Source organism: Loxodonta africana, chromosome 16, assembly GCF_030014295.1.
Source record: "Loxodonta africana isolate mLoxAfr1 chromosome 16, mLoxAfr1.hap2, whole genome shotgun sequence".
Taxonomy (NCBI): Eukaryota; Metazoa; Chordata; class Mammalia; order Proboscidea; family Elephantidae; genus Loxodonta; species Loxodonta africana.
Window position 1 is genome coordinate 22266415 of NC_087357.1, and position 24657 is coordinate 22291071.

Here is a 24657-nt window from a genome sequence, read left to right on the forward strand (position 1 = left end):
AAAAGCTGCTAAATCTCACAATAGCTACACCAACTGACAAATGTTAATTAAAATGCTAAAGGAGTGAAAATGTATCCTGATTGTTTAACAACACTTTTGGGCAATATAGAATGAGTCACATAAAAAACAGGAGGTGTTGAAGATATTTTCCTGACCAAAAATGTTCAGGCATAGTGCATCAGAATGCTACATCTCAAAAAAAGCATTATTTTAAATGCTGAAATTCTAGTGAATAGGATAGTTTTCAAACATTAAAATCTCTGTGGTAGGCTCTGACCTCAGAATAACAAGAAAATGGCAGGCGCTTATTTTTCCACATATAAAAATGCCACTTATTTGTAAGGTCATTACATAAAAGGCTTATCCCCTTCAAGAAATAAATAATTGTACCACTGATTCAATGTATTTGCCAGTGTGTCTATATGTGGTTTAAGTAGTTACTTCGATGACCTAAATATAGCAAAGAACTAATACCTACAAACTTAAAAACTACGGTCCAAGTGGCCCGGTGCCCTTGTGTATCACTTCTCCTTGGCAAATCATGTCCACTGCTTCCTCAAGAACCCCAGAAGTGTTCTATTTATACACACGGTACTTTACTGATCAAATCTAGAGGATCAGGTGTACTTTGCTTTAAAAAATTAAATAGTTGGTTTAAAAAAAGTATATATACACACATATATACATACACACACACATAATATATATATATATATATATATACATTTAAAAAAACAACAACAAACTAGCTGCCGTGGAGTTGATTCCAACTCATGGTGAACCCTTGTGTTTCAGAGTAGAACTGTGCTTCATAGGGTTTTCAATGGCTGTGATCTTTTGGAAGTAGCTCACCAGGTCTTTCTTTGGAGGTGCCTCTGGGTGGATTCAAATTGCCAACCTTTCGGTTAGTAGCCAAGTGCTTTAGCGTTTGCACCACCCAGGGACTCCTATTACATACATATATACACACACACACACATATATGTATATATATACAATATATACTCCTTTGTATATATATGGACACCAACATATATATACACATATACATTATACGCACACAAACACACACGTATATAACTATATTGTAAATAATATAGAAGTCTTGTCGAATTCTACTGAAATAATGGCTCCTTCAAGAAATTCTAAAAGGGGTAAAAGTAGAAATTTTCAAAAGGAAGAAATTATGGGGTGATTATTTGAATTACAAGAAGGATTTACAGTAGAATGCAATGATAACCAGCTTCCAAGATGGCCCCCAACCATCCCCACCTCCTGGTATACACACTCTTGTGTAGTCTTCTCCCACAAAGTATCAGGGTTGGTCTACATGACCAATAACATACAAGCCGAGGTAACGACACGTCAACTCCAAGAACCAGTAATAAAAGATGTTACAGCTTCTGTCTTGGTTGTTCTCATCTTCACCCTCTCTGGGATCACTTGCTCTAGGGGAAGCCAGTTGCCAGGTCATGAGAAGACTCACCTATGGAGTCACCTATAAAGAGGACTATGTAACGGGCAACTGAGGCCTCTAGCCATTTGGGAAGCTTGAAAGCAGATTTTCAGCACCATCCATCTTTGTGATACCTGCAGCCTTGACTGACAGTTGGTTATAACCTCCTGAGAGACACTGAGTCAGAACCATCCAGCTACGCCACTCAGGAATCCCTGACCTACAGAAACTGTTACGTTTGTTTTTTTTAGACACTAAGTTTTGGGATAATATGTTATATAGCAATAGATGCAAGTGGTGCAGTGGAATACTCATTCATTCAGAAAATATTTACTAAGTCCCCATAATGGGCCAGGCACTGCGCTAGGCTGTGATGAATAAGACAGGGATAGAGTCTGCCCTCATCGAGCTTATAGTCTAGAGGAGGTACAGTACAACAAAAAATTACAATGTATTAAGTTGGGGAAGTACACCTAGGCTCAAATTGTGGCTTGCCTGCTACCAATTTTGATCTTGGGCAAGCTTCTTAACCTCTCTGTGACTTAATTTTCTTATCTGTAAAATGAGAATAATAACACCTACCTGTTGGGGTGTTGTGAAGATTAGAAATAATAATGAAAAGTAGTTGACATACTTTTGGTGTTTAATAAGAGGTAGCTGCTGCTGTTATGACAGAATTCCCTTAAACAGGATCCTAAATTTATTTTAGAAATTCTATATTTTTTTTGTATAGGACAAAATTCAAAAGGGTAACAGAAAAGTCTCCCTTTGGCTCTTTTCCTTTTCCCACTTAAGTCATCCGTCAGTAATAAAACACATTTAGATGCTGTTAAGAGGCTGTCATAGATTAGGTTCCCCCAGAAACGTGTGTATCAATTCGGTCAGGCCATGATTCCCAGTATTGAGTGGTTGTCTTCCATTTTGTGATGGTAATTTTATGTTAAAAGGATTAGGATAGGTTACCTCCCTGATTCAATGTAAAGAGAGTTTTCCTGGGGTGTGGCCTGCACCACCTTTTATCTTTCAGGAAATAAAAGGTAAGGGAAGCAAGCAGAGAGCTGGGGACCTCGTACCACCAAGAAAGCAGCACCAGGAGCAGAACACGAGCTTTGGACCCAGAGTCCCTGAGCCTGAAAAGCTCCTCCACCAGAGGAAGATTGAGGACAAAGACCTTCCTCCAGAGTTGACAGAGAAAGCCTTCCCCTGGAGCTGATGCCCTGAATTTGGACTTATAGCCTACTAGACTGTAAGAAAATAAATTTCTCTTTGTTAAAGCCATCCACTAATGGTATTTCTGTTATAGCAGCACTGGATGACTAAGACAGAGCCCCATTTAACAGAGGAGGAAAATAAGGCCTAAAGAGGTTGGGTAACTTACTAAAATAAAGACTAAAGAGGTTGGGTAACTTACTGAAGTTGACATAGCTAGTGTTGGAGGTAACATTGGGATTGAAACCCAGGCAGACTGGCCCCCGAGCTCAAGCTGTGCAAAATAAATGAGCAGATTATAGGGTCTGGCCTCTGCAACCATGCTCTGTACTGGCTGACTTTCATCCTGGAACCCTTGGTTAACCCTCAGGCCAAATAAAGGAGTTTATTTCTTAAGCACCTGGATCTGTCACTGAGAGTCTCAACGCCAAAGTGACAGACAGCACATGCAGCAATATGGACATGCTAAAAAGAAACTGTAAGCCATAAGAACTTAACTAAAACAAACCAAAAAAATTAAAGAAGATGAACTCTTGACGGTTTTGTTATTGTTGTTGTTGTGTGCTGTTGAATCAATTCTGACTCACAGTGACCCACTGTGACAGAGGAGAACTGCCCCATAGGGTTTCCTAGGCTGTAATCTTTACAGAAGCAGATCACCAGGTCTTTCTGCCATGGAGCCTCTGGACGAGTTCAAACTGCCCATGTTTCTGTTAGCAGCCGAGAGCTAAACCATTGCGTTTCTATATATACATATGTGTGTGTGTGTGTGTGTGTGTGTGCATAAGGAGCCCTGGTAAAGCAATGGTTACAGCAATTGACTGCTAACCAAAAGGTCAGTGGTTCAAAACCACCAGGGGCTCCACAGGAGAAAGATGTGGCGGTCTGCTTTTGTAGAGATTTACAGCCTTAGAAACCCTATGGAATTGCTATGAGTCGGAATCAACTTGACGGCTGTGTGTGTGTGTGTGTATATATGAATTAAATTGATTAAATGCTTTTACCCATCTATATGTGTGTATACATGTTACAATTTACTTCATGCTATAAAAAACTATTTTACTTAATTTTCTGGGTGTATACTCAGTGATCTAGAGCCCTAGTGGTGAAATGGTTAAGAGTTATGGCTGCTAACCAAAAGGTCAGTAGTTTGAATCCACCAGCAGCTCCTTGGAAACCCTATGGGGCAGCTCTACTCTGTCCTATGGGGTCGCCACGAGTCAGAATTAACTTGTCCACAACGGGTTTGGTTTTCGAATAATAATTAATGGCAGCAAATCAGTTCATTGTAAAAAGAGTTTATTGAGATCACTACCCCTCCAAAAAAACCCAAAGGTTTCCAGGGATTCAAACTGTCAACCTGTTGGTTAGCAGCTAAGTTCTTAACCACTACATCACCAGGGCTTCAAATTCTTATTAGGTGTTGTCAAATGCCAACAACACTGGTAACCAGACAAACAGCAAGGCCCTGTGTGTCTGAGTGAGGGAGGTGGGTGAAGTGGTAGGTGAGGGGAGGTCAGGAAGCTATCCCTTTCATGACCCCTGGGACAGAGGAGACCCAGTCACATTTTTTGCTTCTCTGGTTTCTTGGGATGCTAGTGTACCAGTAACAGTCCATGCTGCCTGCTGGCATGTATAACTGTGTATAAGTAAAGAAACAGTCATTGGGACCAATCACCGTGAATACAGGTATGAGGTGGTGCATTCTGGAGGTGTGAACATGTAAAAGTTTTGTCTCTTTTGGGTTTTAAACAGGTAGATAAGCCTTGTAAGGATATGTACGGTTCCCTGTGTGTTATTTGGAAGGAGTGTTTTTTGTGATGACTTATTTCTCAAGTGAATACTGTATTTTTATGCAAAGAACACACACAGTCTATGCTTTTTTGCCAGCCTCTCTCCCCACCTCCACCCCCACCCCGCAAAGTATTTTTGTAACTGTACTATGCTAATTTGTTTTTATAGCAACATGAAAAAAAATTTTGGCATAGTGGCACTTACGAAAATACCTCACGGGGGAGGAAGGGAACAGCTGGCAAACCGATGTAGAAGGGGTACATTCTCTGGGTAAAAAGATGGTAATTTATAATACCGTGCAATATATTAGAAGCCGTGTTCTAGTGTCCTCGACATACTGTGTGTACATTTCTTACAATCGTTGAGTATCTCTTCTGGTTTATGAGCTCTAAGTAGTTCTTTTGAGATAAAAAGTAATTCATTGTAGTAGTAATTTTCCCATGACAGCAATTCCTCTTGGTCCTTCTATTCCTCCAGGAGGCTGGAATTATGCAATGACACCGCCTGTATATTCTCATATTAGTTTGGAGATATGGTATTGGTACTATCCTTGTTTTGCAGAACCTGAAGTTACTTTTTTCTGGAAAACTCCTCTTTTTCAGAACCGGGCTCTTTGATGGACGAAGAAATTCTGGATTATTTCTTTGCTCTACCCGAGAATGAGGATGATTCTGAGGAGGAGTGTGACGAAGGTGTCTCAGAGGTGCTTACCTGTCTTGTAAAATCTAAAGCTCAGTGTCATGGTATGGTGACACTGACATGGTATTAGAGGATGAAGAAGCAGTTCATGTTGCAGAAGAAAAGGGTGAATCAAGTGATGATACCCATGACGACAGGGAAGGAAATGACAATGAATGGTCCCAGAATGTCTTCTACTTTGGAAATACAATGAGCTTCCTTCAGCAACGTGCCAAAGTTTACCTGGACATGACCATGAAGACATAGAAGTACATTATTTTTTGTCTGTATTTATGGAAGAGATTTTTAGCAATTACAAAGGACCAGATGAATCTGTATGCAACCCAGGAGTGCATAAGACGATATAAAGGGCAAGAGATTAGAATGCCAAGTAAAAACTGGCAGCCTACAACCATAGAAGAAATAAAGACATTCATTGTTGTGCATGTACTGATGGGTATATTCACCTTGCCGAAACTCAGACATTACTGGTCCAGTAACCCTCTCTTGGATGTTACTTCTGTGGCAGAACTTATGACTAAAACAAGATTCAAGAAACTGACCAAGACCATACAGTGCAATGGCAATTCAAAAGCTGTGCAGAAAGCAGAACCTGGTTACAACCAGCTTCATAAATTGCATCCAATTATCACTGTTCTCAACAGCTGCCTAAAAGAAAAGTATGTGCCACCAGGTGTCATTGCAGTTGATGAAAGCACGGCTGTGCATCAATAAAACAATACATGCCAATGAGGCCCGTCAAGCATAGGTACAAAATTTGGTGCTTGGCTGACTCATGAACTGGCTTTCTAAGTCAGCTTGATATCTGTTCTGGAAAAAAGGGCAAAGACACTGACTCATTGCTCTCCCTTGGTGAGAGTGTTGTACTTGGACTATATCAGTCATGCAACCGTTCTCATAGGCTCATTGCCTTGGACAATTTCTTTCTTCCTATTGCTTAATGAAAAACATGAACTTCAGGGGGCTGTATGCCATAGGCACAGTGTGAGCAAATAGAAAGAAGCTACCAGAAATGATGAGCAGAAAAGATAAATTTCAGTGTGGAGATTTTCTGTTTTGTACATAAGGATGTGCGTGGGCAGTACAATGAACCTGTGATGGTTTTGTCCATGTTCCACAATCCAAAGGACATCACTAGGGTCACATGAAAGAACAAAGATGGTTCCTCTTCAGTAATCCCTTGCCCAAGACCAGCTGCAAATATAACACCATTATGGGAGAGGTGGACCACTTTGACCAGAGGCACAAAAGGTATGCAATCGGAAGGTGCTCTCTCAAATGCTGGCATCAACTGCTGTATTCCTTATTGACCTTGGCATTGTGAAACAGTTATACAATGTGGAACTGTAACAACAGGGGCAGATGTGACTAACTTTTCTTTAGGCTTGCTCTAATTAGGTAGCTTACTGTGGGCTGGGAAATCACAGAAGAGAGAGACGCTCCTTTCTTGTGAAGAACAAGCCAGGAGTAAGCAGGGTACCAAATGATGTATGCCTCCAACAGGCTGGAAACCATTTACCTGTCAAGGGATCAAGAAGGTGATGCAGAGAATACAGCTCTAAGGAGACTCGAACCATAAATATGTGCAGCTGTTGCAGGGTGCCTTTATGCGTTACCCCATGTTTTCAAAAGTTTCACGCAATAAAACCCCTAACATGATTTTTTTCATGCCTCATCCCACCTACCCAACAGATTCCAGTGAGACATACCATGTTTTTATGCAAATAATGCACACTTTCTACCTTTTTTTTTTTTTTTTTGCCAACTATGCCCTCCCCCCGTAAGGTATTTTCGTAAGTGTGCAATGCTAATTTTTTAAACAGCAACATGTAAAAAAAATTGGCGAAGCGGCAGAGGGTGTGGCTGGCAAACAAACGTAGAAGGTGTGTTATTTGCGTAAAAATACGGTAGCTGTCCCACGTAATATTTATCAAAATCCATCTTACCTAGCAAAAATTTAAAATGACTCAACGATTCAGCATGCATTCCATTACTGGAAAACCATTATATCATCAGAAACTTACAAGCATAATTTGGTCATGAAAGGGCTATTCTTGTTGGCCAAATATTAAACTGGTTTGAAGATATAAAGTGCCCCTTTCAACCGTCTATGAAAACTGTGAAGACCTCATATAAGGGGAGGGGATTTTGGAAACTTGTAGGACATATTTTGGGATCCAAAGTGTATAGAAGTCAGTTTGAAGTAAAACAATATTTAGTTCCTGTGGCGGGGGGGTGGGGGGGTGGGGAGAGAAATGTGAATGGGAAAATTCCTGAGGACTAAGAAAAGCATGAACATTACCAAAATGGTTAAAAACAAAATAAAATAATGACTTTTTATACTCAGAAAAAGGCAATGAATGCTACTGGAAATAAAAATAAAAAAAATAAAAATAAAACACCTCTGCTGTACATCAGTGGCCAAAAAGCAGCCTGTGCCCTCAGGACCAAAAGACTTTTGTGGGACAAGTGTTACTCAAAGCTTTTGTGATATTACGGAACAGGCTCTTAATCTCATTACATTATCAACAAGCTCCAAGTTAATCGGTGTCCAAATTCATTTGGGTTTAGCCTATTACATCTATGCTTGCAAATCAGTTTAAACAAGTCATCCCCCTGTCCCCTCCAGGTGGAGCTGAGTTACACAGTGAACATGGCAATACAACTTAGGCAAAAATATATCATAATTAATGACCACAAGCCTGAAGAGAAACCATTGCATGAATCTCCACAGATTATTATTATTTTTTTAAATAATTTTTATCGAGCTTTAAGTGAATGTTTACAAATCAAGTCAGTCTGTCACGTATAAGCTTATATACACCTTACTCCATACTCCCACTTACTCTCCCCCTAATGAATCAGCCCTTCCGGTCTCTCCTTTCGTAACAATTTTGCCAGTTTCTAACCCTCTCTACCCTCCCATCTCCCCTCCAGACAGGAGATGCCAACACAGTCTCAAGTGTCCACCTGATACAAGTAGCTCACTCTTCTTCAGCATCTCTCTCCTACTCACTGTCCAGTCCCTTTCATGTCTGATGAGTTGTCTTCGGGAATGGTTCCTGTCCTGGGCCAACAGAAGGTTTGGGGACCATGACGGCCGGGATTCCTCTAGTCTCAGTCAGACCATTAAGTCTGGTCTTTTTATGAGAATTTGGGGTCTGCATCCCACTGATCTCCTGCTACCACAGATTATTTTTATGTATTAAAAATAAAAATACTGTTAATAAATAAGTCCCCCTGCCCCCAATAACCATTTAGTTGACAGAAAGAACATCTCGATCACACAACAGGTTTAAAAAAAAAATTAAGCAGCACATTTGCTTAGCAGGTTACTTGGACAATATTATCAAGGAGTTCTATGTGACCAAATGATTTTTTTTAGAAAAACTGATCCTTGATATGTCCCATAACCAATCAGTATCTGCTTGTTCTGTCCAAACAACTGCCTCTTGATCTATGTAAAGGTTCCTCATGAGCACAATTAAGTGTCTGGAAGTCCCATTTTTCACAATGTTATCCATAATTTGTTATGATCCACATAGTCGAATGTCTTTGCATAGTCAATAAAACACAGGTAAACATCTTCTGGTATTCTCTGCTTTCAGCCAGGATCCATCTGACATCCTAGATTCATACTTCGTACATTCCAGGTTCCAATTATTAATGGATGTTTGCAGCTATTTCTTCTTATTTTGAGTTGTGCCACGTTAGCAAATGAAGGTCCCAAAATCTTTACTCCATCCATGTCATTTGATGCAACTCTTCCTCAGTCATCTTTTGAGTGCCTTCCAACCTGGGGGGCTCATCTTCCAGCAGTATATCAGACAATGTTCCGCTGCTATTCATAAGGTTTTCACTGGCTAATGTTTTTCAGAAGTAGACTGCCAGGTCCTTCTTCCTAGTCTGTCTTAGCCTGGAAGCTCAGCTGAAACTTGTCCTCCGTGCGCGACCCTGCTGGAATCTGAATACCGGTGGCATAGCTTCCAGCATCACAGCAACACACAAGCCCCCGCAGTGCGACAAACTGACATACACGTGAGCAAATAATACGAGAAGCTGGACTATATGAAGAATGGGTCATCAGGATAAGAGGAAGAGTCATTAACAACCTGCGTTATGCAGATGACACAACCTTGTTTGCTGAAAGTGAAGAGTACTTGAAGCACTGACTAATGAAGATCGAAGACCACAGCCTTCAGTATGGATTACACCTCAACATAAAGAAAACAAAAATCTTCACAACTGGACCAATGAGCAACATCATGATAAATGTAGAAAAGACTGAAGTTGTCACGGATTTCATTTTACTTGGATCCACAATCAACAGCCATGGAAGCAGCAGTCAAGGAATCAAAAGACGCATTGCATTGGGCAAATCTGCTAAAAAGGACCTCTTCAAAGTGTTGAAGAGCAAAGATGTCACCTTGAAGACTAAGGTGCACCTGACCCAGGCCATGGTCTTTTCAATCGCATCATATGCATGTGAAAGTTGGACAACGAATAAGGAAGACCGAAGAAGAGTTGATGCCTTTGAATTCTGGTGTTGGCGAAGAATATTGAATATACCATGGACTGCCAAAAGAATGAACAAATCTGTCTTGGAAGAAGCGCAGCCAGAATGCTCCTTAGAGGCAAGTATGGTGAGACTGTGTCTCACATACTTTGGACATGTTGTCAGGAGGGATCAGTCCCTGGAGAAGGACATCATGCTTGGCAGAGTACAGGGTCAGCAGAAAAGAGGAAGACCCTCAACGAGGTGGACTGACACAGTGGCTGCAACAATGAGCTCAAGCATAACAATGATTGTAAGGATGGCTCAGGACAGGGCAGTGTTTCGTTCTGTTGTGCATAGGGCCGCTATGAGTCGGAACCTAGTCGACAGCAGCCAACAACAACAACAACGTGTCCCGTAAAGGTGTTTCTCTAAAGCTTAGTCCACTATGAACAATCCACCAAATAAATGCTTATAAAATTAACATAATATTGATGTGGACTAGCTTGAACTCTGCTGTTTGACTGTTTGACCACAATTTCCCAGCATACGCTTCCCTTATAAACATACGCTAGTAGCTGCTTCCTAAAGGCTGCCTGAGAGTAAAGACTCTTAATTGTAAGCCCACCAGAATGTCTTATAAATCCATTAGCTCTAGTATTTTTATATTAAAAACAATCAATTAGAGTTTCACATTTACTTGAGGCATTTCAGAATTTGTTGCCGAAAGTTATCAAAACTATCTTAGGGTTTAAAAGGTTTTAGAATTAAAGATAAACATTTCAAAATTAAGGGTCAATCTACACCAAAGCTTTAAAGTCTCCATCTTTCTGAATTTTTTGAGCTACTATTTTTTAGGCTGTGGGTTGCTTTAGCTGAATTTGGCCAAACTTTGGCAAATTAATTGCTCATTTTCAGCAATTTTGAGGGTATGCCATTTGTAGACCTGCCTAAACAAAAGATTTGAGGGAAAAAAAAAATTTTTTTTCTTTTTTTCATTTGCTCAGTGAACATTAAGTACTGGGCACTGGGCAAGGCTGAGGTCAGTCACAGAGTGACTAAGACCTAGTTCCTGCTTAAATACTCTTCATTAAGAAAAGAATATGTTAGAATTAATGATTTAATTTTCACTTTTGACATTCCGCTGTTCAAGTTAACTTTAGAAATACTCATATTAAAAAGTGCTCACTTTTATTTAGTGCGACTGTCATGTGAGGAACCAAGGCCTACATTTTGTAGAAATTCCCATTCTCAGTTGCCTTTAGCTCCAGCACTCGGAATGTTGCCCAGATTCCATCCACATGTTTTCTTAAGGTCTGATGGAAATGCATGGTCTTTATCCGTGTATAAATAGTGCCAGGCCACCCAAGGGCACTACTTGAGATCATTCATGTTTTATCAAAATCTATGTCCAGTTTCTGATATGTTTATTCATTCGAATTCTCAAAGCCCTTGAGAAAAATTTTTCCTAAAAAGGAATAAAATATGGACTATCTGCAGGAACCAATAGTGATACCTTACAGCACATGCCACGTATCTTTTCTTGCTGTACTAAAAATACGTAATGCAGGGAACCCATTTCATGATGGAATAAGTGGAGAATTATTAAAAATATATCATATTTTATTGTGTTTTCAGTGAAAGTTTACACAGCAAATTAGGTTCCCATTTAACAATTTCTATACAACATGTTCAATGACATTGACTACATTTTTCATACTGTGTCCACATTCTCATTATTTCTGTTCTGGTAGCTCTATTTCCATTAATCTAGTTTCCCTGCCCTGCCCCCCACCTATAAATGGAGAATTTTTATTGCTCATCAGCTTAAAGGTCAGGGGTTATGCTGATCAATCATGTTTATGAACATAAACAGGACGGACCTAACTTCTAGGATGAGGCATGAAACAACTAATAAAAATGACCAAATACCAGAGAAACAGTAAATAAAAAGAGAGTATTGACAAAGCATGGAACACCTGGTTGGCACCGCATAAATTAGACCAATATGTTTCCCTATACAAACAGCTGTTTAAATAGAAAAGAATACAGTAAATAGCTTGAGTCAGAATTTTAGCCCAGAACTTTCTATACATTAACAAAATTGTTTATGCATAGTAGACATACCGACTAGTTTTTATTGAATATCAATATTTACTTTCACTGGGGTATTATTGACTCTGGTTTCTCTTTGGCCAATATTTTCCTTTAGAAAAGCACCTTGGACTTTCCTGCCTCTGTACCTTTGTGTAAGCAGTTCCCTTCACCCAGAATGCCTTTTCCTTAGGCTCCACATATCTAAATTCTACTGATGGTCTAAAGTCCACGCCAAACTTCACCCTTCATGAAGGTTTCCCTAATCCTAGCAACAGGATATGAGTGCTTCCCTCTTTGAATCCCTGTACTCAGAGCCTACTACAAGTTATACTTGTTGGCACATTTATTGAAGTTCATGTCTTTTATTAGACTGCAAATGCCTTGAGGCCAAGCAAGGTATTATACTTTATTCATATTCAGAAGCCTTTGCACAAGGAATTGCACACAGCAGACAGAATATTTGTAAATACATATCCGTGTCCCAGATGAGAGACTGTCAACAACTGTCACACTGTAATTCCAACCAAACATTAATTTTAAACATTTATAATCAGTTATGTTTGATTCATTCAGGATTTTTTGAGCATTCACCTTTTACAGGCACTATTCTAGGGAGCTAGAGACACAGCAGAGAACACACCAGACCTGACCTCATGGACTTTATATCCCAAAAGAGGAAAAAAGACTATAACAAATAAATACAAATTTAGAGACTATAATGTCAGATAGTGATAGATCCAGGAGGAAGGGAGAGTGAAGGAAATACTGTTTTAGACAAGGTGGTCAGGAGAGAGCTTCTGAGGAGCCCACACTTGAAGTGAGTGTGAGTCATGTGAATATCTGAGAGAACCTGAGGTAAAGATGTGCTTTGCATTTTAGAGGGACAGATAAAAGGACAAGGGGAAAGAAGAATGATAGGAATTATGGTGGGAGGGATGAGTGGCCAGGTAGCATGAGGCCTTGTTGACCATGGTAAAGACTTTGGACTTCATCCTGAGTACCACAGGAAGTCACTGAACAGCTGATCAGGGGATGACTTGACTTATGTTTTAAAGGCATCACTCTGGCTGCTAATAAGGATTAAAAAAACAAAACTATATTGGAAGCAGTAGTAGAGGAAAGAAGACCAATTAGAAGACTCCTACAGCTGCCCAGGGTACAGATGCTAGTGGCTTGGGTCAGAGTGGTAACCATGGTGGTGGAGAGATGTGGTCAGATTTGGAATGTCCTTTGAAGGTGGAGCCTCTAGGATTTGCAGATGGATTGGATGTGGCACATGAGATAAAGGGAAAAAACTAAGATAGCGCCATGGTTTTGGTCTGAGGAACTAAACGGAAGGTGGTACCATTAACTGAGATGGAGGGCCCTGGAAGAGGAGCAGGACAGTGGGGAAAGCAAGAATTTTGTTCTGGATATGTTAAGCTTGAGCTGTCAGCATCCAATAGGAAATGATGAGTAAACAGCCAGATATAAGTTTAAAGCTGGAGATAAAGGTGAGACTTATTGGAAAATAACTGCAATCTACTTATACAATACATGCTTTGGAGGCTATAAGGTTAAAATTTACTGGTATACTTTTAAGCCCACTTACAACCCATTAAAGTATACCGAATTAAAAAAATAAATTACTTTAATCTGTTGCCTATCATATCAACAGTGACCCCAATCCCGAGGGCATAAATAAGCATGCATACTTTGGGCAAACTTTAATCATAAAAAAGAATAAAGTATATTCTAGCATGAATATTTCAGCAAATACTCACGTGAAGGAACATGAATGTTTAATTTAGACATCACCTCTGTCACTGTATGTTAGACATTATGTCTGTGATTTCCTCTGGAAAGTCCAAAATGCAGTCAAGTTTTTCCATGTCTAACCGAAAGTGATACTTTTCCACTATGTAGCCACCTTTTTCTTTATCCCTTGCCCCCAACCCCATACAAAATCCTTAAAATAATAAAAGTATATTTTATATTACCCTAATAAGCTTTGTCCTGCAGACACAATGTAAAAGCCAGCCCAACGTCGGTACCTAGTCAATATATGGCATACATACATGTGATAAAAAGAAGATTCTGGGAGATGTGAAAAATAATTTTTTCCCCCTTAGTAATAAAAGTAGCTAATCCTGACCAAACCTACTATCCCTCAAAGATTATTTTCAAGTGAGGCCGTTAACATATTAAGAAAAAAAAAAAACAGTGAAAATTTACGTGTCCAAATATGACTGGCCAACCCCAAAGACACAATCAGTGTGAAGAGGGAAATAAAAGCTGAAGAAAGACTGCAGTTCCAGGTCACCTGAGGGTTGGGGGGTTGCAACAGACTCCTTGCTGGTCTCCCTGCCTTCAGTATCTCTGTGCTGATTCATTCTCTATTTCACTACTTGGTTAATATTTTTGAAACACTGTGTATTAGTTTCGTATAGCTGCTATAACAAATTACCACAAACTGAGCACTTAAAACAATACAAATTTATTCTTTTAAAGTTCTAGAGGTCAGAAGACCAAAATGGGTCTTACTGGGTGAAAATCAAGGTGTTGGCAGGACTGTATTCCTTCTGGAGGTTCCAGGGGAGAATCCATTTTCTTGCCTTTTCCAGTTTCTAAAGCCTGCCCACATTTCTTGGCTCAGGGCCCCTTCCTCCATCTTCAAAGTCAGCAGCGTAGCATCTTCAAATCTCTCACTCTCTGTAACCTTTCCTCCTGTCGTCCACCTTCTTCTCTAAGGCTGACATCCCTGACTTTCAGTAATGGAGCCCTTTGTGGTTATATGTGGCCCACCCAGAGAATCCTCCCATCTCAGTATCCTTAATTTAATCATATCTGCAAAGTTCCCTTTGCCATGTAAGGCAACACAATCACAGGTTTTGGGGATTAGAGCATGGATTCTTTTTTTGGGGGTGGGGTGGTGGGGCGGGGAGAGGGATGTTATTGTATCTACCATATATTGTTTTTAAATGTTTCATTTCTTGGAAATATTCTACCATTGTGGCAGTAAATAACCAGGGCTCTGTAGTCAGACTGTGCCCTGGTGGCACAGTGGTTAAGAGCTCAGCTCATAACCAAAAGGTCAGCAGTTTGAATCCACTGGTCGCTCCCTGGAAGCCCTATGGGGCAGCTCTACTCTATCCTATAGGGTTGCTGTGAGTCAGAATTGACTTAATGGCAGCAGGTTTTGTAGTCAGACAGCCCTGTATTTAAAACCTGCATCATTACACATCAACTGTGTGACCTTTGGCAAGATTCTTAGTTTCTCTAAACCTTAGTTTATGATTCTGTAAGATGGTTGTTATGGATTGAATTTTTGTCCCCCCAAAATATGTGTCAACTTGGCTAGGTCATGATTCCCAGTATTGTGTGACTGTCCTCCATTTTGTGGTCTGTGTTTTGGGATTCCTACGTTTTGTAAATCCTAATCTTACTCACGTCACAGCACTGATCCAATATAAGGGGAGTTTTCCTGGGGTGTGGCCTTTATCACCTTTTATCTTACAAGAGGTAAAAGGAGAGAGAAGCAAGCAGAGAGAGATAACGACCTGATTACCACCAAGAAAGAAGTGTCAGGAGTGGAACACGTTCTTTGGATCCGGGGTCCCTTACTGAGAAGCTCCTAGACCAGGAGAAGATTGATGACCAGGACTTTCCCCCAGAGCCAACACAGAGAGAAAGCCTTCCCCTGAAGCTGGCACTCTGAATTTGGACTTCTAGCCTCCTAGACTATGAGAGGATAAATCTGTTTGTTAAGGCCATCCACTTGTGGTATTTCTGTTACAGCAGCACTAGACAACTAAGGCAGTGGTGATAATAATAATACCTACCTCATAGATAATACATTCAAGGCACAATTTACTGAAAAAACATTCATTGAGTTGCCCTCTATGTGTCAGGCCCTGCGCTGGGATATTATTATTCTTTTAAGCATAGAACAAAGTCTCTGGTCTCCAAGGCCCTCCACAAAAGTCTTCTCCTCCAGTCTTTATTGGCTCTCCGGTCATTTGGCATTCATCATATGCTGCTTTGTCCTAATATTTAACTTCTCATGTATACATGCCCTAGCTATACTACAAGTTGTAAGAGGCACTCCCCTAAGCACTGGGCCTATTTTAAATAAAAGCAAGTCAGTCCAATCTGCCCGCACCCGCCCACCACCACAGGGAACATGTTCTAGCTCCCTGCTTTCTCGAGCCCAATCAGACTTCACCTTCTCCTTGAGGCTTGTTTCATACCTCACAGAGCTCCAATCCTCATGGATCTCAAATCCTACTCTGCTAGCTACTTCTCGTTTCTGGCCTTTTGGGCATGCAAATCTTAGCTTTCTACAGGGGCTCTGGCCTCTTGTGCCTCTCATTCTTGTTTCCCAGGAAAGTTTCTGGAAGAGTGGCTCCTGCTCTGGCTCTAGACCCTCAGAACACAAAGACTGACTGATAACGTTTTGAAGAAATGGTGACTAGAAGATTGAAAAAAGGAAGGACAAGAGCAGAATCTTAGTGCAATGGGGCTTCTTGGTATTACCGAATCATATACAATGTAGATTGAATCCCTCCTTTCAGAAATAAAATCACTTCCCAAAAGCAAAATCTGAGAAAAGCAGACAAGCTCAAGTCACATGTGAATATATATACCAGGCTTTTCTTTACACACCAGCATTATCAAGAGGGTCTACAGTACATAGAAAATCAATTACGAGTCCAGGATATTTAAAACAAAAGGATCTTTTCCATCTGACACCTAATGGTGGCAGCAATAATACAAAATCAGCTTTTAAAAATTGTTCCCCATTGTTCTCCATTATTTGGGTCTTTGATGTATCCTACATTATAAGCTATCAAAGCAAAGCAATACAGCCAAGGGAGGGAACACAGCTAATGAAGGAGACATTAAAAGGTTATGCTTTCCCCCCATTACTTCTGTCTTCTTTGCAAATGGTTTTAAAGGTCATTTTAAAAATAGCCTGCAAGGCTACAAAGGCTTCTAAATATTTAAATAACACAATGCAGTTTATTTGTACATAGTGTTCTTGATGCACATCACAAACTGCTGCACAGAAATGTCAGTCAAAGGCTAAAGAGAATAGAAAGGTGCACTGGAGACTAAACACAAGGAAAACAGTGATTTAGATGGGCAGGAAGAGGCCTTTCATAAATGGTACATAAGCCAGTTGCATAAACAAAAATGTAACCATACACTTCAGACAATTAGAGAGGCTTAGAGAGGAGGGGGTTAAGCTGGAGACAGCCCAAAATCAAGATGTCAGAATTTACAGTAGGAGGACTGACTGAGAAGTGGACTTGAATCTTGAAGTATCTGTTTGGCAACGTTACTCTAAAGAAAGGAACTAGAGGAAATCAAATTTTTTGATGGCACTTACCATCTGCCAGGCCCGTGCTCAGTACTTTACACGTCATCTCATTTAACCCTCACAGGTCAGGTTTTATTTTCAATGTTTTACAGATGAAGAAACACAGACCCCGAAAGGTTTAATAATTTCCCAAAGGTAAGAATAAGTGGTAGAGTCAGGATTCTATGCCCCAAAGTGGAAACCAGCCAAGCGTCCATCAACAGATGAATGGATAAACAAAATGTGACACATAATACAATGGAATATTCTTCATTTATAGAGATAAGTTGAACTACATGCCATGACATGGATGAACCCTGACAACATTATGCTGAGCAAAATGAATCAGACACAAAAGAACAAACACGGTATGATTCCACTTAAATGAAATATCTACAACAGACGAATGCATATAGACCAAAGCAGAGTAGTTGCTACAAGGAGCAGGGGGAGGGGGAAATGGGGAGTTATTGCCTAAAACAAAACAAAACAAACGAAAAAGAATTTATGCATGTCTACCGGAAATTTTTTCCAGAAAATACATAAAGATTTACAAAAGAAAATTAAAATACCGCACCCCGAAGATGATCATTCTCATCGTACACTAATTACCATCCCGGGCATAGCAGTTGCCGTTGAGCCCACTCCGACTCATAGCAACCTCACGCATCGGAGTAAAACTGTGCTCCATGGGATTTTCCATGGATGACTTTCGGCAGCAGATCACCAGGCCTTTCTTCTGAGGTGCCTCTGAGTGGACTTGAACCTCCAACCTTTCAGTTAGCAGCCAAATGTGTTACCGTTTGCATCACTCTAGGATACGGACATATATATATCCACATCCGTATGTGTATCACACACATGTATAGAGGTACGTAGATATGCTAAATATACAGGCAATCAATATTCTACTCTCCTCTTTATAACACTCTCTGATTCAGTAAATATGTATTTCTATTTTCATCTCTGAATAATAAATAAATTTCTGAATATCAGCTCACCTGTATGCAAATTTCTGAGTTCCTACCAACTTTTATCTCTTGTTAAATATCAGGAAACATGGCTAAGGACCAAAATATCCCTAATAGAGATTAGGGTAAAAACATCTGGATGGAAAAGTTATGTTCAGTAACTGAGTTCATACTCTGAGTACAAAAATACTATGTCACGAAAACTAGAAATTTACATTTAAATAGTACCCTAACATTAAGGTTTGGCCCTTCAATCCATCTACACATTAAATCTATAAAAAGGAAGAAAAATATAAATCAACATCTTCAAGGAAATGCATGTTGCAATGCTCATGAAATGAACCCAGGCTTTCTGAATGTAAAATTTTCTCCCTTCTGACTTAACACCTGTGTGTAGTAAAATTCTGTGTTTAAGAACAGATTCTGGCATCAGAGCATTGGTTTAAATCCCTGTTCAACCATTTTCTAGTAGCACTACCTTCAGCAAATTAACCAAACTCACTGTGACCTCCTCGATAATGCACCTACTTCATGGTGCTGTTGTGAGGACTTGATACATGCAAAGCACTTAGAACAGTCGACACATAGTGAGTACTTGGCAAATGTTAGCTGTTATCCTTAAACTATTATTTTGTAGATATGCCAGATGCTGTTCTCTGCCGAACATTCCCCCCTACTTTTTTTTTTCATTTATTAAGAGGAAAGAGGTTTTAGTTTTAAAAAGACAAACTGGTCCTCAGGCACATTAAACCAAACAACATGGTTGTCTTAGAAGCCAAAATCTCTAACGCTTGAAGCTTCACTATAAACTTTGAAAAAGAGAAAAGATGGGAGAGCAAAAGGTTGGAATACTCAGGGACATATATGTTCCATAGAACACTGTCTGGGTGCTTTCGACTGAACTAAATTCCTCCATCACTGCCAGGGACTGTACTCCCCGAGTGAGTGGAGGTGTCAGGAGAGGTAAGAAAGCTGGGCAGAGCCTGGAAAACAGGAGCAACAAGATTAAACGAGCTCCTGACACAGTGGTGACGGGCACGGGAGTTCATGCTGCCAGTCAAGAGAAAGTGTTGAGCACACATTATAAGGCATTCAAGGCCTACACAATGATGCGGATGTGGAGGATAGGGACTCGCAAAGCTAAGAAAACTACCTTTCATGCATTACTACTCCCCCCGACCTGAGACCTGTAAAGAGCCTGCCTTTAAACCGTTTGGACTGAAACAGAGCCTCTTCCTTCTTGATGCTCTCAATGTGTAAGAAGGTATTATCAGTCATTTCAAAAGAAAATGTATGGTAGTTCCAAACTGAACAGAGAAACCTAATTTTCAAAAGTGTGACAACATTCTCAGTCTTTCACTGGATGACTTCAAACATTCAACAAGCAGTGCTTCCTCTGAACATACTATCCTGAAGTGATACCCTGAAATTTATCATATTTACTGTCTTTAGTACTGGTCTGCTTTAGAAATCAGTCATTCTCAGTTGAATTTTTTAAAAAGGGGGAAAAAAATCATAATGATAGGGCCCCAAATTACAATTATTTTAGAGGCCCTGGAAAACCCAACTTTATTTATTGCTTTTTGCCCCAGGCCACTTACATTTCCATATATATTTCTGTTGCTTGTCTACCTGTTATTTTCATAAAGCTAAGTTCCATGTAGAGAAGCTGAACACACAATTGCAGCTTAGTTCAAGCTGGACGACACGACACAAGGGCTTTTAAAAGCCCCATAAAGTTTTCTTTACACATTTTCCCATCTAAATCTACCTCATTTTTCTTTCATGACATCATAGCAGCAGTGGTTTTTAATTTCATTTCAATGGGAGAGAAGTGGCTTTTAAACCTTTACTAACACCAACAAAGCGCAAGGGTAAAAAAAATGATAAAATCCTTCTCCTGATTAAAACAATGCATAAAGAATGTGCAGAAAGCATCAGAAGCACTTAAAATAGTTCAGGAATTTGGAGGGAGGGGGAGAAGAAGGGAAGTCCAACAGCCATTTTCTTCCCTAACATTGAGAGGAAAAATAATCTCTTAAAAAACCCTACTGCCTTTTCCGTAATACATTTTTACAATTCTGGTTATGCCACTTGCAGTCTAACTCTCATGGGGGTACATTTACTAATGAATCCATCCAAATTACGGGAATAGGCCTAGATGACGTGCTTATTACATTTAGTTCTCTAAGAAGTGTAACTACTGGTAGCAAGTTTTCAACATTTTCTGCAAAGATATCTTTTGATATCAAATTTTGGAGAATTCCATTTCATATAACTACTTCACTTGCTCTCCTTCATCAAAACTTATCTTTTTTCTTTTTTTTCCTCTTCATTAATGTACTACAGGCAGAGCTATGTCCTTTTCCCTCAATTTTCTTTCCAATTCCTCTCCCCTAGTCACGCTCGTACTTATTCTCCATGCCAGCCTCCATTCCATGTGTTGTTTAAGCTCTTGAGAGGCAGAGGCCATATATAATACTCTTTTAAGGTTTCCGCAGTGACTACTGCAATGGTATGTACATGGCAATTGTTAAATTTGTTAAATGAGTCTTTGGAAAACAGCTTTCATTCAGAACATTAATACTGCTAAAGGGCCTTGAATATGCTTTTGAAAACACTGTAAGTAGAGAAAAAATAATTTATCACAAATTTATTTAATCAAAGCATTCTTGTTACAACTGGTATTTTAAGCCCATCTCCATCGAGTGGATTCTGACTCATTGCAAGCCTATAGGACAGAGTAGAACTGCCCACATGGTTTCCAGGGCAATAATCTTTATGGGATCAGACTGTCACATCTTTCTCCTGCAGGGAAGCTTGTGGGTTCAAACTGTCGACCTTTTGGTTAGCAGCTGAGCGCTTAACCACTGCACCACCAGGGCTAAAGGAATATGTATTCCATAGATTGCCTCAGGGCCCATTGAAACATATGAAATGCTACTCCAATCCTAAATCTAATGCCTAAAAAAGTCAGAGAATAACAAATGAGGAGGTGAACTTACACATATAAATGGCTATTACTAAAACAAGCTAAGTCTATGAATGTGGAATTTCTGAGTTTAAATTTCAAGGGCCATGAAAGAATAAAACATGTTTGCTACTAAAAACCACTGGCCAATTTTAGACAACTAAATCACCAGTGGTTATCCTAAAACTAAGTGCCATAATAATAGGATGTGCAGAATGGAGATGTTGGAAATGAGAAATTGAGAATTTGTTTACTTTGGTCTTTTTTACCATGGCTATGAGAGTAACTGTTTTGACTTCCGACTTTGTCAACCACAACTGTTTCTAAGAAGATTGGCTATAGGGGGAGAAGTGCAGAGGAAAGAAAAGGATAAAAAGGAGGACAAAGAGAGATAAGGAAGTTGATGTTAAAAAGAAAACTGATAAAATTACTCATTTTTAAGATTACAGATAAAATGCCATCACAAAATTGTCCTTAATTTTTTCCGGCTGAAGAGCTGAAACATGTCTGTTGGAAAGGACATGCTTTATTCAGAACATTGCAGAGAAATAATTAAGCAAAAGGTGGTCATCTTTTGCACCTATAATACTCATTTGTTCTTATTCACATTTAACTAATCATTAAAAAACTTCTGCTTCCCATTATAATTAGATATTTTATCGGCATTATTTGCAATTCTAAAAAATAACCTGAAGTAGGTTGTTTCTCAATTTAAAATTGAATGAGTTTATGCCGATAACACAAAAGGTCCAGAATAAATAGCAACTTAGGAGGAGTATAGAGCTTCCTTGAGTGCTTTTTTGGCTGCGAAAAAGAAGGTTGCCACAAAAATCTGTTTTGCATCATCTAAATGCTTGAAACAAGAACACATAATTTAGAGGGAAAAAAAAAACAAAAAACAAAAAACAAAAACCCAGTGGCTGCCACTTAGCCATTAAGAGCAGAGTCCTGTTAGAAATAGCTTTCCTGTGATATTTTGGTACATTTCTGGGTGTTTTAAGCAATCGACGTAATTACGTGGTTTGAGAGGGCAGTGTTTATCCCTATTACCATTTATACACTGTATACAAACAGAGGCCTTGACTCCAACAGTCTGATGAGCACACAGGTCTGCAGCCACATCCTTGACCTCAGCCTCTGAGGAAACTCAGGTGGTTTTATCAGAAGTAACTGCAATCCGTAGGCTAGTGCATCTCTGAATTCAGCTTCAGTCTGTCCAAAAAAACCAACCCTTTCTCTGCTCGAGTACTACATGATGGTCATGGAATAATGTGTATATGCAGTTTGTCAATGTGCTAACTCCTTCCATAGTTACTGACATGATAGAAAGGGGCGGAGGAAGTATGTGACACACCAAAAACAAAAACAAAAAAATCCATGATCTTTTTGCTGTTTCTTTGTACAACTTCATGCCAAAATGAGACCCTATACCTTTCCCTATAGCTACTCTGCAAGCCTTGGAATAATTTCTGGCAAGCAAAAAAAGGAACCTTCTAAGTAAGAGAATACTCGAGTTTATCAAATCATTACATATGTTAGGATGACTATAAATGCTAACTTTACTCCACAGAAAGTTCTTTTATGAAAATGACATTCTTTTCAGTTAAGAATGTCCAGATGTCAAAACGGGTGCAATGAAAAGTAGCAAGCTGTAATAGCTGTTCTGCACAGCAAAAGTACAAAATCATGTTTAAAATATCACACAACTGCATCTATTCAGTTGGCACCCTCCTCAGTGGCATGCCCATTTCAGCGGGCTGATGGCCAAAGTCCTGCGGAGGTGATTCAGAACAGCGGCACACCTCGCCCATTCACACAACACGTCTGGTGCTGTCTGCAACACTATTTACACAGGTTAATAGATGTGAATTGACATTTTGTGGCATAAATTTTCTTCTGTGTGGCCCTTTATTAAAACTGGGCTGACTCCCAGCGGCATTACATATTCTACATAGGTTAATCCACACCTAATACAGGACCTGGTTCATACAATCTGTTATGGATTGACTTTTGTCCCCCCAAAATATGTGTTGTAAATCCTAATCTCTATGCCTGTGGTTATAATCCCATTTGGGAACGGGTTTTTGTTATGTTAATGAGGCAAGATTAGTGTAGAGATTAAACAAGTGAGCAGAGGAGAGATTGGGCAAGAGAGATGTAAGCCACATGCACATTGCCCAGGAGCAGAAACTGAAGAGACAAGGGCCTTCCTCCAGAGCTGACAGAGAAAGTCTCCCCCTGGAGCTGGCAACCTGAATTCAGACTTCTAGCCATCTAAACTGTGAGAAAATAAATGTGTTTGTTAAAGCCAGCCACTTGTGGTATTTCTGTTATAGCAGCACCAGATAACTAAGACACAGCCTTCGCTAGTAAAATGATTTGTGGGCCAAAACGCAGCAACTTTACTCCATGATAAGATTCTAGCATCAAGACACGATTAATTTTCACAAATCTTTTCAAAACCCTGTCAAATATTATAAATATATCATGGCTATTTTATTCAAAAACACGTAAAACATTATAGGATTAAATATACTATTTTGGTATACTACCTCTCTCTGTCTCTGTCTCTGTGTGTGTGTGTATATATATATACACACACACACATACACATATATATCACATATATCTCACATGTGTACATATATATTTATATAGAGAGAATGTGAATATATCATTCCAACTCACTGAATCTGTGAAGGCTATCGAATCTCCCTGAGCCTGTTTCCTCATCTGTTGAATGAGGGTAATAATACTACCTATACTCCAAAGGGGGCCCAGGCGGTGCAGTGGTTAAGGGCTCAGCTGCCAACCAAAAAGTCAGCAGTTCAAATCCACCAGCTGCTCCCTGGAAATCATATGGGGCAGTTCTACTCTGTCCTATAGGGTTGCTATGAGTCAGAACCGACTCGCCAGCATCTAACAACAACATACTTCAAAGGTCTGGTGCAAAGATTAAACAAGGAAATGTTTATAGAGAGCCTAGTACAGTGCATGGTGTATAAGAAGTATTCAACACCTAATCTTAAAAGCTCAAGTTGTTGTCAGTCACTATTTGAGTTGGAGCAGAAAACCCAACCAAGAGACAGGTGGAGGAAGTTGTTGCTTCTGACAGATGGCACATGCCTACACTTTCTGGGCACACCAGATATAACAGAAGAGTGATGCACAGCAGTCAATTTGGTGTCATTCCAGCAGTGAACCGAAGACATATTATTGGGGATGCAAAAGTCATCTTGGCATGTCTGGGCCTTGTTACTATGCTCACACTCATTCCCCTCTCAAGGATTTCTCAGCTGTGTCCTGAGAAATGGCTTGGCTTCATAAGTCTTTAAGGATGCAGGGTAGGAGAAAACATGCTTCATAAATTCTTAATACTAACTTCTGCTACTCATCCTGATGGCAAAGGTCAACCTTAATTACAGTGACCAGCAGAATGCTAGAATTTTCAGACTGGTAGCTAAACTCACTGGGTTTGGGTTTGAGCTAAACTCACAACAATAAAGTAGAATTAACAAAGAAAAAGGATATACGGTAAAATTTGCGAAACTCAAAACCTGTGTAAGGGGAAACCTGTCAGAGAAGAAAAACTGAAATATTTTCCACTAACAGAGAGTGACAGAA

General features: G+C 39.7%; 1 protein-coding gene across 19 annotated transcripts in view; it reads right to left on the reverse strand.

Moving 5' to 3' along the window:
- Positions 1 to 24657, reverse strand: part of VTI1A (vesicle transport through interaction with t-SNAREs 1A) — a 373592-nt gene that overhangs the window by 213965 nt on the left and 134970 nt on the right. For 2 of the 19 annotated variants that reach the window (XM_023546732.2, XM_064269327.1), the window contains one exon: positions 2232 to 5380. The exons of 15 other annotated variants lie outside the window; for them this stretch is intronic. In XM_023546732.2, coding sequence (XP_023402500.2) covers positions 5157 to 5380 — 224 coding nt within the window. In that variant the 3' untranslated portion in view covers positions 2232 to 5156. Of the gene's footprint in view, positions 1 to 2231; positions 5381 to 5407; positions 6678 to 24657 lie in introns of those variants that run through there. 2 more of the 19 variants (XM_023546737.2, XM_064269330.1) reach the window with 2 other exon arrangements.